The sequence below is a fragment of the Sparus aurata genome, chromosome 9 (assembly GCF_900880675.1).
Source record: "Sparus aurata chromosome 9, fSpaAur1.1, whole genome shotgun sequence".
NCBI classification, from domain to species: domain Eukaryota; kingdom Metazoa; phylum Chordata; class Actinopteri; order Spariformes; family Sparidae; genus Sparus; species Sparus aurata.
Window position 1 is genome coordinate 24,228,348 of NC_044195.1, and position 18,291 is coordinate 24,246,638.

Genomic DNA, 18,291 nt, shown 5'->3' on the forward strand with positions numbered 1-18,291 from the left:
GTTGAGGCGTGTTAAACTCATCTTTCATATATATATATATATATATATATATATACATATATACATACATATATATATATATATATATATATATATATATATATATATATATACATACATATACATACATACATATATATATATATATATATATATATATATATATATTTGGTGGGTGTTCCTGCAGCACAGTGGTTTTCTTGAATATTTCAAACACAACGACCATATCTTTTGGGCATTAATAGATGATTTAATCTGTAATAATCAAAATCTTTAGAGCCAATATATTTTCAAAATGGTTAAGAGAAGGCGATGCTAACAGTCTTTAAGCCATATTATTAACATTTTCATTATCATCTAACCCAACGTTGTTCTGTTCAGTCACATTGCGGAGGACATTATGATATCATGCATCTTAAATATGGGTGGAAATCATAGAAATCATGCAGATGAAGGACTGACTGTTCATAAAGTCTGGAGTAATTATCACCTCAAGCATTTATTCTCTCATTTATATCTGTCCCCTGTAACTCAAGGCACCTGTACGATTGATTTTGGAATAAAAGTTTCAAGTATGCATCAGTCATTTGCATATTACATTACATTCTTTGCCCCCTGTCAATCATCTGCCATACAGGAAGACAGAGAATTTTTAACCTGGAAATACGGTACTTTCTCAAAAAGACCATTTAAGCGTTTTCACAAAAGACTCATGTAAGAAACAGACCTAAAACATGGCTTTCTGAATCAAATCTTAACATTTCCACCTGCAGTTGTAATTCCCGAAACGTTCTATGTGAAGTGCAAACCACGAAAGGGGGTGAGTCAACATCGTTCCCAGCTCCTCAGCTTTAAACCTTCTCCTCTCCGGCTAATCTCAGCATGAAGAAAAACCCAATTACAGCTACTCTATTTTATCCATGTCCCAAATACTCTTCCCATGGCTTAAGCCCAAGTTTTAGCCTGATCAATGAAGTTGTCAGCATTAATTCAAGCAGATTCCATCCGGCAAATTCTGAGGTTTCATTGTGCGCATGTACTTGTTGGGGGGGGGGGTCAGCCAGAGTTCAGACCTCAATCCACCCCGAGGGTAACGGTTTCACACCACAGTCTTCTCGAGAACTGACCCACTTCTGCTATCTCTGCTTGCCGCACTCAATGGCTGGATTAAGTCTATCCACGGGACACTGGTGCGTGCGTGCGTGCATGTGTGTTTGTGTGTGTGTGTGTGCGTGTGAGCGAGCGAGAGAGCGTGCGTGTGTGCAATTCCACCAGTGTGACTAACAAGCTTGGCTGTTGCAGTCCGGCAGATTGAGAGACACCTACTGCTAGTTAAAGCCGTTCGTACCCCGGGGTCATCGGCTCACTTCTTGCGCGGGTGCTGCTCATATATGAGGAGATAGAGGGGACGGGGTGAGGGAGAGTGTCATTGAGGTGAACGTGCTGTCACTGGGCTTAAATTTTTTTTAAATAGGTAAAACAGATACATATATATGATATGTAAAGCAAAGCATCTCATCCGATCACTATTATTTCTTTAAATTTGTGGGTTCAGACAATGAAAAATCTACCGCCACAGTGCTCTCAGTGGCTCCTTTTGAGCTGCTGAGTTTATTGAGGAAACACTTTCTTAGTCTTCACATACCTTTGGTTCACAACAATGCCATTAATGCAAATACTGTGAGACACAATTGCGTGCAAGGAGAAAAAACACCCCCATTGCCAAAATACAGTAAATGTTGGAAACCATATACATACACTGAAACTTAAAGGAGAACTTCGGTCGATTTAAACATGCAGCTTCATTGCTCAAGCTACCCTTGACTTGCCAGTACCGAAGACGCGAACAAATTTGGTCCAGCCATTACAGAGCTCCGTGAACGGAGACTTCGCATTGAACGCTAACAGCATGGGGTCAGGACTTTACACTGTGTTTTAAGCGTCTTAACATGCTCCACATCTCACACCAAAAGTTATGCAACATCAGCAGACACCTTAGCACACAGCACTGTAGCGTGTATGACTCAAAATGAATAAAAAAGTAGTTAAAATAGTGTGTTTGTGCAAGGAGCTACTTACCTGTTTGTTGACATCCGTGTGTTCCGGTAGCTAGACCAAACTAGCATATCCATCGAGTGTGCACTTAACAGGCTTAACAGGCTATTGTAAGGCTCATGGCTCATGACAGGCTGTAACATGGACATGTACATTATGAACATAAACAGGAAAAGGCTGGATTACGTTTCCGTCTCCGCCAGTGAGGGAGTAAATGCACGCTCGACGGATCAGCTAGTTTAGTCTAGCTACCGGAAGACGCTGATGTCAACAAACAGGTAAGTAGCTCCTTGCACAAACACATTGTTTTAACTACTTTTTTATTCAGTTTGAGTCATACACGCTACAGTGCTGTGTGCTAAGGTGTCTGCTGATGTTGCATAACTTTTGGTGTGAGATGTGGAGCATGTTAAGACGCTTAAAACACAGTGTAAAGTTCTGACCCCATGCTGTTAGCGTTCAATGCGAAGTCTCCGTTCACAGAGCTCTGTAATGGCTGGACCAAATTTGTTCGCGTCTTCGGTACTGGCAAGTCAAGGGTAGCTTGAGCAATGAAGCTGCATGTTTAAATCGACCGAAGTTCTCCTTTAACATTTCTTTATTTTGCAACTTTTCGCTTCAATTTTCAATTTCATGTTGTGAAAATGATAAGCCTATGATTTGATAAGGTCTAGGCACAACAGTCACTTGGTTAGGGTTAGGAAAATATGTTTTGGAATTTGATACTTATTTTGGTCACCTCAAATGGCTGCAGCTGTCTAGATGTCTCGTTAGATTAACCAGTTTTGTTGCCCTAAACACGACTGGAGTTCTCCTCAGGTGTTGGTAGAAATACTGCGGTGTCACTCTTACACCTGGTGAAGGTGAGGGTTAAGGTCAGGGGTTACGTAAAAAAAATACAATACAGGCGGTTCAAGTGGTTTCACATATTTTGGCTCAATATAAGTGACAACAAACATGGCTTGAAATTGTCTTGAGGACTCGTTATAAACTCCTACATCCCAATAAAAATTGTCGGCATGAAACCCACAGAGGTGTCACACTTACAAATGATGAAATGCTGTCTCCAACTGCGTCACCCACCTGTAACTCCACTAACATCCTCTCCACTGACATGGAAGTTAGATCATAAACATGTAATATGAACGTTATATGACACATACAAATGTGAACTTATTAGTGGTTTAAGGAAACATTAAGCGCCAACATTTTATCCTGACTTGGCTGAATGGTAAATGGTCTGCATTTATGATGTGCCTTTGTAGTCTTTTCAGCCACTAAAAGGGGCCTTACAACACAAGTCAACATTCACCCATTCACACACACATTCATACTGGTTGCAGAGGCTACCTCGCAAAGCACCACGTCCTCATCAGGAGCATTAAACATTCATACGCACATTCCACACTAATGAAGCATCCACCAGGAGCAATTTGGGGTTCAGTATCTCGGCCAAGGACACTTTGACTTGTGGACTGCGAACTTGAAACACCGACCTTCTGATTTATAGACGACCGCTTCTTCTCCCCAAGCCAGAGCCTGATAAATCCTGGCACCGTGTTGAAAGATTTAAATTGCAAACATTAATGATGTTCTGTGATTGTTCTGAGACACGTTTGCTTGCTAAAATCCAGCCATTGAAATGGCCAATTACGCACGCCGATTTGATTAGAAGGCGTTCTGAGCAGGTGCAAAACGCAAGGACATTTTTCATGCCAGAATGACTCTCTGCTGTCTGCTCTGCACAAACACCACCTCATCTGTGTCGCTCCACCCACCTTGGCGCAAGTAGGTCCACTTGGAGCCAGAAAAACATGTGCAGGTGCAAAGATATACATAAGCATAAAAAAAAAGTGGCATCGCTTCTCTTCTCTGATATGTGCTGGCATGAAAGGGGGATTGAGGGTAGGGTAAGGGGAACGAAAGCTCTTTCTGGGCCGCGATGTAACAAATGCGTCAATCTCTCAACGTCAAAATCTGACAGTGATGTGTGAGGTTTCATAAACAAACGTCTGATTTTAAAATGTTTCACTTGTATTTAGCAGAAGTTACTTCAAAGCCAACAAAAGTGAAAGTCAGACACTGCGTGTGTCAAAATAACAAAATCATTGCCTTAAGGAATGAAAAAGGGATGATCAGGTTGGTACCAAGACTTAACAAGGGCAATGATGTCTGAAGACGGACGTAGAACATGAACATTAGTTGGGTAATTGTGCTAAAGAGGCTGTGATTCGAGGAGGTCTGGCTCACTGAGCTGCTGTATGCATGAAAAATCTGGCTAGTGATAGAGATATCTTAATTAGAGCAACTTTCAAAATCCGTTCTCCACCCTTCTCACTAACGAGGGCTGCTCTTTATAAATGATTCATTTATTTTACATGGCAGCTGATAGATGTATATGTTTTAATTATTAGACACAAGAGGATTAACTCTTTTACTTTATGTCTGTGGGATAAACAAACCTCCGAGTGAGACGGAACACAGTCATCATCGACGCTGAACCCCCAATAACCCCTGTTTTTTTTTCTCTCTCTCTCTTCTTTTTTTTTGTGATCTGGGGAGGAGGCTGTCTCCAGCTCCTAAAATGTGCTTTCATTTATGACAAGTCTGCTCTTCAATCCGAGCCTGTGATGTCTTATCTGGGCCATGTCGTGCTATACATACCCTTTAATGACTAATTCAGTCTCTTGGCTTACGCACTAAAATAGAACACACACATATGAGGGGGAAAAAAGGGAAATCAATTGAAATGTTGCAATGTCTGACAGGACTGTGCTCGAGGAGGAGACGAGAGAAAAAGGAAGGGAAACATCAGACGGCGTCGCTCGCTTTTGTTTTCTGAGTGAGAGAGAGCGCGGCGTTGAGACAGGCAGGAGCTGTATGTATGTATGCAGGGTGCCGGTACGTTGGGGAATTTTATTTTTTTCAACTGTCTTTGATCACTTCTCCGCTTTGAAGTAACTCTCGGCAAAGGGGTGGCGGAGGGGGGGAGCCGAGCAGAAGTCACGGCAAGTTCACATCTCAACTAGGACTAACGCAAAAAAAAAAAAAAACTGCAATCTGCATAATTTATTCTTTAAACTGTTAGAATGCAAAGAGATGAGGAGATCTCTAGGTGCCCAACAAACCCGCCCCTCGGCTTGACAACCCCAATTAAACACTCTCCCTCTTCACATTTGTTCTCAATTACAGCTTGAGCAGCGACGACATGAGAGCCTCTAATGCTCATCAAGTGACAGATTTAAAGGGAGACAGTGGAAGGTAGCAGCGGCAATTAAGAGGAATGGAATTGATATTGGATTTTTAAATGAGCAAACATGCATCCCTCCTCACCTGCGCCATCAGTGCAACATATTTCATTCAGACGAGACACAGTGTTCCTAGACAGTTTTTTACTTCTCTGCGTGTCTCATTGTGCCGATATGGTTTGATGTTGTCTGCATTCATTCTTTTTACAGTGGATTTCTGCTGGTTTGAGAGTTTTTCAGACCCTGGCAATTGTCTCTTCAAATTAAATACCAATGACACAAAGCAGATCTTCAAGACAAACACAAATACATAGCAATATCTGTCAGCAACAAATATTAAAAACTATATTTATACTCTGAAATTAAGCCAAAAATTACAATGTTCTACATTTCATATTGACAGCGAACACTAATCATGACCTTAAAACATATGATGTTACATGAGCACTTTTAAATTGTACTAAAAAAATCTACACTTATATATTTTTTTTTTGTTGTTGAGTTGTTCACTATCCCAGATCTTTTCTGATAGAGAAATCGCGCTTTAACTGGTCACCTGTTGCTATAACTTCTTGTGGAACATTAGATGTAACTGTCAAAAAAGAGAGTCGGCAGCAGGTAACGTGAATAACACATTTCTGCCCGTTGTTTAACAATGATGCACACTACAACGTCATCAAACTACCCTTTTGTGCTTGTTTTGATTTAGAGAACCGTAGTGGCAGAAATCACGTACTGTGTGTTTGACCTTGGCCCAACTTCAGCTCTATCATCTCCAGCCACTGTAGTTTAATCTCTAACTTTGCCTTACTCACTGTGATAAGTTGCTATACTCCCCAAAATAACAATAAGTTGATCCCACAAAGACAGTTGACTCACTGACACACGACTCCTTCAACCAGCAGATGCTCTGGATTGAATGTCATCGGGTCACAGAGAACGGAGTAGACCATAGAGCTGCTCCACTCAGACCAAGGTTCACATGAAAAAATTAGTCACAGCAAGGCTTTTTGGTCATGCAGAGAGAATTTAAAGATCGCAGCCTTATTTCCTGTTGCATTTACTAAATGTTAGCTATCTGAGGATACTGCATGATTACAATGGCTGTGACTTTGGGCCAGCTTCTGTTGCAAGAACGAACCACTGATGGATGATGAAGTCAGATTACAAGTGTCACGGTCAACTCCATTTTGCTATCTAATAAACATTGCTACTTCTTTAAAGCCATCTCAGCGATGCTGAGCTCCCACCACGTTTACTGCCTGTCCCAAGTCACTAGGAAAGAAAACCCTCCACAACAGCCAAGCGTCTGTGAATGAGTCAGTGGCAGGTAGCTGAAAGATCAAGCTGTGCCACGAGTAGGAGGATGACCACCCTCCCCTCACTGCAACCCACTCAATGACCCTCCTGGCCTGCTCCAGATGGCGCCCCATTTTTCACTATGCCAAGCCGACTGAGGCCATTGATCCCTACTGCATGGTCAACATCTATCAGTGGGACAAAGGAGCTCCACGTGTCGAGAATGCAGTTGAGGCCTACGGGATTGGGAGACCACATAGTCTTATAGAAGCACTTATTTGTCAGTTTAAATTAGAGTTGGACTGGCATTTGCAAAAGGTATTTTAATATTTTTTTAACCTATTCTAATGACAACATATCCTCAAAACAACTGACCAGAGACCTTCAAACAACATATATAACAGCATGGCCCTTCAACTGACCAGCGACAGGAGCACCCAACCTTCATTGGACACTCACAGTTTGGTTAGGTTTAGGCAAGAAAACTACTTGGTTAGGTTTTGGAAAACAAAACTACGTCATTTTGTATCTTCATTTACAAACGTTTCTACATTACATCAACTTCAGATATGTCATTTTTGTCATGTAACTAAACTACAAGAAAACCTCATTTTACTTTTACTTTGCTTTCACGCTTGACAGGAACAGTGCTATCCTGGTGAACAGTCCTCTGTTTGTTCAACCCAACCATCCAATCTTGACCTCCTCCCTATGCAGACTTGGTCTCTCTCTATACTACTTTGCCTGACTTCCTCCATTGCTGCCTTATTCCCTATCATGGCCACTAGAGGTCGGCATCTAACAAAAAATTTAATAAATATTGTATAATATATATCAACAAATATCATAATTTGTCAGTGGACGACTGGACATTGCATTGTGTATAATATGGATGTGAATAACTATACTAAGTGGAAAAAACAACAGCAGTTAAATTAAAGGTCGATATTTGCCTTTTCAAACAGTCACTAAAGGCAATCAGGCTTGTTTTTGTTCATTTTAATTAGAATTTAATTTCCAAGACCATTGAGTGCTCACAATGGGCACCTCAGCCTTTAAAACCTATGAAACCATCTACAGTTTATAACTTAAACAACTCGTTGCTGGGTTTCAAGTTTATCTGCATTTGTCTCGATGATTTCTCAAGTCAAAAACATAAATTCCTGTAAAAATCGAATGCTCGCATTTTTAGGTCGGTCCTTGACATGACAGTGTCAGACTGCACACTCATGACATCCCACTAGTCCGACTTCATCTCAATGGAAGTCAAAGTACGTCCTATAAGTAGGAGTAAGAGTTTCATTGTTTATCATATGTATCCGTTCTGCTGTATTTTTCTTCATATACATCATATAATTACTCATAGGTCATGTTCAAATTTTTCTGATTTGAATCGTTCATCAATCATTTTCATTTCCAGTGGTTATTTAGCGTGCATGTTGATGGCATGTGGTGACAGACAAAAGAGCTGTGGGATGACAGCAGCTATTTACGCTGGACATAATTCAGGCCACAGTGAGCCTTTGGCGGGGGGAAACTCCATGCCTTTCAGTGGTGTGCTGAGCTTAATGACAACTCAGGGGAAATAAGCATTAGCATACCGTCAGCTTTCAAAGGGCTTTCAATTATATTCCTTGTGATAGCTACAAAAGCAAATGCTAATACAATGACTGCGCCAACAACAAACAAAAAGCAGTCCACTCGAGTTAAACCACACTGTATGGTTTGCATGTGTAAGCAGAAAGTACATGGAAATGGCAGATTCATAACCGCTGACAGGTCTGATGAGAAATCAATCACAGGGAACGACTGATACGTAATAGGATAAATAAAATTGAATAAAGTCGTCTTCAGGAGACTAAGGAGAAACTCGAGACCCCATCTGTGACATACTTTAGCTCGATGCGTTCTTTTATTAAAACGCTGTGAGCGTCTGTCTGCTGATGCTGAATGAAGTGGGGTTAAATTTTCCCGACGATCTACGATCCACTTTCAGCGTGCACTGAACACACTCTCTCTTTCTCCCTCTCTCTCTCTCTCTCTCTCTCTCTCTCTCTCTCTCTCTCTCTCTCTCTCCAGACTCTCCCAATTAAGCCTGAAGGACCATGCTTGTTAAACCAAAACCATCCTTTTCTGAAATGTCACAGTGTCTCCCTGCAGCGTGGCCCATCTGTAAACAGCTCTGTTGCTGATGCCAGCCTGAGCCCCCTGGTGCGTCTCCTCGTCTGTGTTTGTTGGAGCATGTTTTGTGAGAGCAAAATGTTGTCTCTTGCATTAACACTCAGTTGTGGATGCTTGAGTGCATTTCTAGAGCTTTTGTGTGTCTGTGTGTGTGTGTGTGTTTGTTGTGTTGACCATGATGCCAGGTGGTTTGGCACGCAGTGCGCTCTGTTGTGTCTTCGCCTCGGTGTGTGTGTGTGAGTGATTCACTATGTGTGTCTTCGCCCAGGCGTCCTCTCTCTCTCTCTCTCTTGTTGCATGTGTGTGTGTGACATCTCATTTGGCTGGCTGACAGCTTGAAGGATATGTGCTGTAATTGTTGTCTGACTGTCTTCATTCCGTAATTGAAAATGTCTTATAAGTGAAACTTTCTTTCAGGATGTTTATGCCGGCATGCCAATTAACATTAACGCAGCTGTTCCTGTTAGCCGCCCAATTACCTGTGTGTAGTCCACCTTTAGACACCTGATGTGTAGCCATGTGGCCATGCGGGTGTGCGGAAAGTGGCAGCTCTGCATTACGGGCAAAATCAACATTTGTCAGCACAATGTTTAGTTTGAACACGTAGAGATACATTTAGATCATCTAAGAAATGGTTTGAACCTATAATTATTAGGTAATTAATTTTTGATCTTGAGATATCTATACTATATATATACACTTTAATCTTAATGTTTCATTCAAAATTCTAGTTTTTTTTTTTTCTAAATGTCTACTAGCTTAAACACAGTTGGATGTAAAGATTATATGGCTAAACTAACATGTTTCCAGCTGTGGCTGTGCCAGATTTTATTACAGACTTGTGAGATCCAAGCATTTCACAAAAAACTGACTTTTTTAAAAGCGCGGAGATGGAACAATTTCCAAATTTTTTTTATTTAATAAGATAATAAACTGTTTTTCTCCTGCCTGCAGCACACAAACAGAGGCACACACCTGTATTAATGGGGAGGCCTCGGCTTGCAGCGATTTACCAGCACCAAAAAATGACATAGACAAAACCACAATAACAAAAAAAAATCAATTTAAACTGGCAATACAATCTTTTTTTTTTTTTTTTAAGTAAATAATGATTGCACAGTGTAATGACTTTTACTGTGCTGTTTGGCGGGATTTTTACAGCAATAGAAGAAGGTTGAATGATGCTGCAAAGGAAGCGACTCTGCCATTGTGCAACCAAAACAGGAGAGGCATAGCTTTCACCAGTCACTGCCCCCAGGTGATGGTGAAACAACCCGCTGATGGAGGAGGCAAAAGAAGACGAAGAGGGAGAGTGATTGAAACCTCAGTTTAACAAGAGTGAACAGACAGGCAATCACTTGTTGGACAGCGCCGGTGTCAAATTCTGATCCAAGCTAATATATGTTCCACCTCACAATCAAGACTACAGAAAATTCAAACCATTTTTCTTACAAGATCAATAAGTTACAACACCTGCCAACTGTGTTTGACACGGCTTTTTAAACAGTAGCACAGAGATCAGGACTTCAAGGTGACATTAGGATTCTTATGTTTGTTTTGCTTTGACAGTAGCCAGGCCATATAGGGCTGCAGCAGTGCAAACATTAGGGACTTGATGCAGTGATGGTAGAGGGACAGCTACGGCACTACCTTGTCACATTTTCTGATGTACTCCTGTGTGCGGCAAACCGGAGACTGTTGTGCTGCAACGTCAGGAAGTGTCGCGACAGAATCGCGCACGAACACTGTGGAGCCATGGCTGTCCCTTCAACCGTCGCTGCTTAAAGTTGATGATAATTTTACACAGAAACACACAAGATTTGAAAAGCCTGTTTCCCTTTGAAGCTCTGACTTAAGTTCAACCAAATAGCAAAGACTCCTTTGACACCTGGCCCTCCAACAAGACGTCATCATTTCAAATGAATTGTCATATCCGTTCATTTATATTAATTTAGGAAAGCTGATTTAATGGAAAACACTATCCCATTCAGTCACACACATTTAAAAAAAATTACATTTAAGGTTGTTTTTGAGGATTCTAAACTTCAAACTTTAAATTGTGAAAACCTCAAGAGAAGGTTGGAAGGTTACAGCTCTGACTGGTTCCACTTACTTAAACAACAGAACAATCCAGTACTGTGGAACACTTTGTCTTTTGTTTTTCAAAATTGAATGGACTTTAAAATAGTGCAACTCATGTAACAAAATGTCATGGCAAATTGTGTTATTTTCATTCCTCGGGGGTATTCATCACTCTTTGAATACGAGGGGGTGCGCCGTAATTCTCGACTTGTTTGGCACCGCATTAGTTTAAAATGTAAATAGATTGCTCTTACTTGCTGCTCCGGCCCAGCACAGGGGGGAGAAGCACTTTAGTTCAGCAAATAACAAACAGCGCCCGGCTACAAACACGCCGGCGCGGCACACACACACACACACACACGTATAAATAAACACTCGCAAACACACTGTGATTACATTATTCATAGCACTGCAGAGAGCTCTTACACAGAGCCTGACACACACAAGACTCGCTGTACAACACTGAGCCATAACGGCATTGGTTGGATTGTCTTACGGTGAGTGGGAGGGAGAGAGAGAGGGATGATACATGTGCATGTCAATCATTTAGGCGTCATCTCCCATTAACACCAAAGTTTGCACTTATTGGTGTTTTGGTCTGTGTGTGTGTGTGTGTGTGTGCATGTGTGTGTGTGTTCAGGCCTATATTTAGACATAGGTATGTGAGACGATTGGCGGGCAGCTGCTATAGCCAGGAGGGTTGCCGAGGAGGAAGTGGAGGTGTCTATGCGCATATGTCACAGGCATGCACTCACACATAAACACACACGCAAGAAGAACAGAGGCACGATCCCGTCCTGACCCTGTGATGACGACCCTCGCTGTCAAGTGAGGGAGGGGCGGCAGGGAGGCGACTGAGGTGCGGGTTCAGTGGGGGAAAAGAAAAACTGGGGCTTAATCGTTGTGCCGGGTTAAACCAAACCCAAAATGTGTCCCCACAATGACACCTCAGCCAGGGAGTCGGTGACTTTGCTCACAGGGAAAGCCACAAAAAAGTTGCTTGGGTTTAACGACTTAATTCTTTTCACAGTTTGGCCCGTTATGATTACAAGTTGCTCAGACGTTCAGCTCATTGGCACAAATTATCTTTCTTTCTAGCTCATTAGAAAACCAGATTCCCGAGTGTGAGCAAGAGACTGAGGATAAAGATTAAGACCTAGAGGGATCGACCTTTGACATCGTCATCAAGAAACAGATGACACAGGAATAAAAGAAAGCAACATCCAGCATTTTGGAGAAACAGCACCACATAATGTCCACTTCTATGACTGTAGTTAAACACAAGATACTAGTTTTAAACTGAAAAGAACAATGCCCAACACAAGAATACTCCCAAATGCAGATGAAAATACTCAACAGTGATGAATTGTGGAAGAATCTGCCCCCCTCTCTCCGCCTCTGTTGCCTATTTATAGTGGAAACGTGCAATTCCCAGTGTCAAACTAACATGGTGACATCGTCATCTGTTGAACAGGAGCGGGACAGGTGTTGTAGCAACTTAAATGCCAGAATAAATGTTGGCATAGTACCTTTCTGTAAAATCACAGAGAAGTAAAGAAAGTTCTGCTTATTTATGCTAAACAGCCATGGTCCCTCACCAAAAACATGCAGAGGTTTCCACAGTTACAATCACCTTGAAGCCTGTAACTCCACTAACAAGTCAGGCAGTAAACATGCAATGTGAATTTCATGACATGTTTTGCAAAAAATGTCATTCAACAAAATGATTGTACAAGAACACAATAGCCAAGAACATTGGTACCCCACACAAACTCCACAGGGTATACATTTAACTTCTGTTCCACAAAGCCCAGGCATAGTTCTTCTGTATACCAACTTCTGCGATCACAACACAAAGTTTGACATTATGGTCTCATAACAACATTTGTCATTGTAGATTAAAGCCTATGAAATCCTCCAGTGAAACAGTAAAATGTCAGCCTGAGTCTTAATATTTTGACGAGCATACCATTTTAGGGTTATTGTTAGCAGCTACATTTGATTAACTCCAGCCTCACTGAGTGCTATTTGTGACCAAAAGCACTGGGTTTGAATCAGAGAGAAATACTGTTTGGCTTCGGCTGAGCGGCAGGCATGTCCTTTTTTCCAACCTCAATGGAGCTACAGCCCCTTTATTCAGACTTCATACAACTTATCTTTTCTCTAGGATAAATAAAGGTTTGCAAGTCGGAACTGGAGTGTACTGCTAGTGCCATATCTGTGGCTCAGTTTGTGTTAGAGGTTTTCTAAGGAAAAGACATTAAAAACTAAACAGCAGTACCTCTTTGTGAGAAGAATGTAATGTAATATGGAGAACCCTGATCTAAACGTCTGCTCATACCAAAGCAAAGGACTCAGTTGCATTTAAGAAAGAAAATATGTATCCTCTTTTTCTCGTCACTTTCAGGATTCAGCAATCGATTCTTCTAATTAACATCAATTTATCAGTTACATTACAGGCTATATCTGGTGGTCTGGTTCGGGGTGACCTACAGCATCATATTTCATCGTGAAACATATAATCAACCAGAGATGAAGAGCACAAAGGTCAGTGCTGCGCTTGTAAAACACCTATCAACGATGGTATTTAACTGAAATCACAGATCATTTAAACCTGTCATTTCTCTCCAGCCTATGCCCAAGCAGCCAGAGTATTTAAAGCACCAATCGGTTGTAAACTGGGGATTGAAGCATTAGCTTAGCCAGTCACCTCAGCCTTTCTCCTTCGATGCCCAAGGCGCTCCAGTGGTACCTTGTGCGGAGGCTTTTAATAACGACGCTTGTTTGAATCCTGGAACAATGAGCAAGGGCTGCATTTCAGGGCTGACATTGCAGTAAAATGCCATCACATTGCCCAAAGGGCTGAACTTAACCCAACTGTGAAATCTGCTTCATGGAGAGCGAGGGGTGAAGGATAGAAGGGAGAGGAGAGAGGGGAGACAAATTATCGCGGTTCATAGGCCCAACAGGGATGCTGATAGGTGAATATAGTGTTGTTGTTGCTTAATGTTGTAAATAGCAAAGAGCAGAAATGACTGTTTTCCCACTTTGGCTTCAATTATAGCTTCCCTTTGCCTCTTAAAAGCATGACGGACGGCTCTGAAAATAGATAGCAAACACATCCAAGACAGATTTAAAAGACCAGTGTGTAGGATTCAGTGGCATCTAACTGTTAGTTGCTGAATAACCCTTTCTTGACCCTCCTCTTCCAAGCATGTTTGAGATTACTGGGGCTGCTAAAAAAACAAAAAAAAAGCATCTCTATAGCCAGTAAATACGGTATAAATATGGTACTGATCTCGCTACTGAACCCGCTCCCTCTGGCTATGTACAAGGTGCATTTTTAGGTAATGAAAACGCATCAACCCAAACCCTAACTGAACCTTTAATTTAAAACTAGTTCTTCCTTTTTAAATGCTACTAAGTATAACATACATTTAGAGTACACTGTATATTATTTAGGATCTCTTTGGTTTTGTGGTATTATGCGATGAGATGTCCTACACCAATGAAGCATCTTTAAGACAAAGAACATGCCTGCAAATACATTTTAACCTGTCTCAAATGCAAACTCACTTTGCAGTCTGTTTTTCTGCAAGTCCTCAAAAGTGAGTTTATCGAACTTAATGAAGCTTGGACGGTCACACAACAATTAACGTGTATAAAAAGACAGGGAGAATAATAATAAAGTGTCAGACATGAATGGAATAGCCATTTTGTAACAGTCCGGCTCTAATCACAGCTGCAGTTTAACCCCTGGCCCGTTGATTGCGATGCAGCTGCGAGTGCAGCTGGGAAACCTCGCCGACCCATGTCACAAGATGAATTGCAATCAACTGTTCGAGGACATCTGGTTGTGGATGGTGGGAGAAGAGCAATGAGTAGTCATGAAAGCATTTTTCAAAAGAGCACTGAGTAAGGCTGTAGTTTTTGGTTGATAGATGGACGGATTGGATGTCATCCATTATGTGTCAATAGTTCCATCTATTGTTGATTCTGATAAAAGCAAAGGACGGATTTATTCTCTTTAATTAATTCTAACAAAGTCAGTCTGATGCAGATTGGGTTCGCATTCCACCTGTCAAACCTTTAACAGTGAATTTTAAACACTTGCAGGTGTTAAAACCAGCGTTTTTCAGCTAACACCTAGGATATATTTATACTTGTCAGGTTGACAGAATCACAGTCAATGAATGGACCACTGTTTGCTGCAAGTGGCCTGTTTCTCTGGGAGCACACTGGATACCTTGTAGATTGTAGATTTATCTACTGTAGATCACAGACACGGGTACCGGTTGACCTTACATCAGGCCTATACATGGCTTGAAAAGAAGATGTGTTGGATCTTCATGAAGGCATTTTGGCACTATAACATTCCCAGTGAGTGGTGCGACCGGCGATAACCCAAAGCTCATATCAGAGAGTCGAGGATCAAACTGCTACCCAGCCAGCTGAGGTAATCTGTCGCACCGAGGTAGCCCCTGGGACGGCAGGCGGTGGAACACCACACACAACAACATACCAACACGCATACAAATCACATACACACACTCTGTTCTTCTGTATATATAAATCACATGACACACACAAACATTGCGTTTTAACACAAATCCATGATCAACAACAACCCACAACCACAAAGCAGCCATTCAAGCATTCACCTTTCTTATACATCTTGATAACATTGTTTGGGATTTCTGTTATCACGGCTGCCCCTTTCACTCATCTTGCATGTACTATAGCCAGAGTTACTGCTGAGTGCATCTGAGTCTTGCAAAAATGATCTCTTTGGAATCCCTGTGATATCCAAAATGCCTAGAATACAATGTATTTGAAAAACTCAAAGTATTGGTGCCTCACTGTAACTGAAAGACCCGGGACAAGATGTTCTAAATGACAAAAATATGAATTTGTGCATGCACGCACTAATAAAGCCTTAGAGAGAATCAGATAGGCTCTTTGCCATCACCCTAACAAATCCTGAAGAGTCTAATCCCGTTGAATTAGATCTCATTTTATTCTCCAGAGAGTTAGCAGCTAGCAATAACAGAGAGAGCGGAGGGAAATGAAGGAGACAGTGTGAGCAGCAGGAGGGAATGAAGAGGGAGTGTATAAACTTGCTTTTGTAAATCTTTGATGCAAGAGAGCACAGCAGAAGAATGAGCTTAGACATGTTGCCTAAGGAATAATGGGGCTCATAGAAAGATGTTCAGCCACTAACGTAACATTTATCTTGTGTTGTTTTTTTTTTGTATGCATCTTTAAAAGCCAAAAATAAGTGGAGCTAAGCCGTGCAGACATGAGATTGACCACTATCTGACTGGCTGATTCATCTTTCATTACTTGACTTATATTAAGTAAATATGATTGAGAAGAGTAAAAAATAAGAATACTAAGTGCAAAAAATTTGCTCCAAGAATACCCTTCATGACAGTTAACAGGTGGTTAACACTGAAATAAAACACAGTTCATACATGATTTTAGGTGAAAAATCCTGACCGCAAGAAAACTTGTGTAGGAAGTATTGGAAAGATTAATACAAGTCCCTGCCAGAGTGCAAAACATCGACTTGAAGGTTTGGTTGGCTCACATGAAACACACGTTTTAGGTGGGAAAAATGTGATCATCTGCCAATGCTGGCAAAAAAAATCCAATAATATCTCGACAGCTTCAAATAAATAACACATTGAGTCATGGGTCAGTCAGCATTTGGTATTCTACACCGATTCACTGGATCTGAGAAGGTCCAATCTCTAAACCAGAGACAGTTTCACTAACACGGGTTTTTACCCAGTATTGCAGGACTTCCTTGAGTCTCAGGAGAGGCTACATTGATGAAAGAAAAGCAATCTTAATGACAGAAAGGTCGGAAAACTCACCACTACATGAGCCATCGATCTCCTCATACCCAACGCTGCAGACGCATTTTCCCAAGGGAACCAGCCAGTCTCCATCAGCTCCACAGAACAGTTTGGGCGTGTCTCTTTCTTCAGCATGGTCAATACATGCCCCTCTCACCTCCACCAGTGAAGAAGAGTCCACACGAGGCACCGTGTCCGGAAATGAGGCCAGATTCCTCAGCGTGAACGGACATTTCTTATAGTAAACCCTCACTGAAACCAGGGCGATGCAGGCACCAATGTCCTGGAATGCCAGATAGAAGCCCTTCCTGGTCATGGGTCCCACCTCACGCACCTCCGTGTTGAGCTTGAGGATGCGATCTCCGAGATCCATCTGAGTGAAGCTCTCATCTGCAGCGATGGTGTCGATCTTGGTGTACTGCGGGGGCTTGAATTTTACACCGTGAGCCTCATCGGTCTCATGGTAGAAGAGGTTGAAGGTCTCCTTGCAGGTGCCAGACACCCAAGGGATGGAGTTGCAGTCTCGCAGGGTGAAGCGAAGCTCCACGTAGATCTTTTGGGCAGCTTGTCTGGAGATCCAGTTGGAGCGAAGCCAGTTGTTCTGGTTGGGCTCCATCACGTTGCAAACCTGGAAAGTGTGGATGGGACGGTTGTGCTCATCCATCTCCGTGATGGCATCCCACTAAACAGAAAAAAAAGGAGGGGATAAGGGGTAGAAGAGGAAAGAAGAGGGAAAAGCAAAGAAATCATGAGTCCATGAAAGTTCGTAAGTGTCTTGGCTGCTCTAGCAGGCAACAATGTACGCTATAAACAGAATGAAGGACACAATGGTGTTTTTACCAGTTGTTCATTGTCAAAAATCCCAATCAAATTTCTTGATTGTGGCACTTAAGGATAAGCCAAGTGGCCGTGTGTGATCAGTAAACTCCATCTCCAGGAAAGTACTCGCACTCCTCTTGGTCTTATCTCAGTTCTCACCCTGCTGTCGTCTTGACTTGCTCTCAACCTCTCACAGTCTTGGTCTTTTCTTGCTCTCGATACACTCTGGTCTGGGTCATGACTTGTCTCGGTAAAGGTGGTCGTGACTACAACACTTGGTCTCACTCGCAGCTCATCAATATATATTTATATATATATATATATATATATATATATATATATATATATATATATATATATATATATATATATATATATATATATATATATATATATATATATATATATATCTACTTTGGTACTTTTGGTTAAAATAACTATGTTCAGTCTCGTAACTTACAGAGACGTAAATTACGCCAATCACGTGCATTATCTTACTTACATAGCACAACCTCAAAACAAAACACTGTTGACCCTCGTCACGAACAGGTCGTGAACCCCTTGTCATCATTTAGTGATAAAAAACAAAACATCAGCTTTCCATTTCAAGCCATGAATCACAACTAATTAAAATCATTACAATCATAGAGTTAGTTGACATTCTGTTTGTGACCAAGCTGATGATGAGACAGACTGACTATTAACCTTAACACGGAAAACAGAAACAAACAATCTTGTTTCCTCTT

General features: G+C 41.5%; 1 protein-coding gene across 1 annotated transcript in view; it reads right to left on the reverse strand.

Moving 5' to 3' along the window:
- epha6 (eph receptor A6) overlaps nucleotides 1–18,291 on the reverse strand; it is a 191,267-nt gene that overhangs the window by 122,964 nt on the left and 50,012 nt on the right. The window contains exon 3 of the mRNA XM_030428095.1: nucleotides 16,745–17,408. Within this exon, the coding sequence (XP_030283955.1) occupies nucleotides 16,745–17,408 (664 nt within the window). The remainder of the gene's footprint in view (nucleotides 1–16,744; nucleotides 17,409–18,291) is intronic.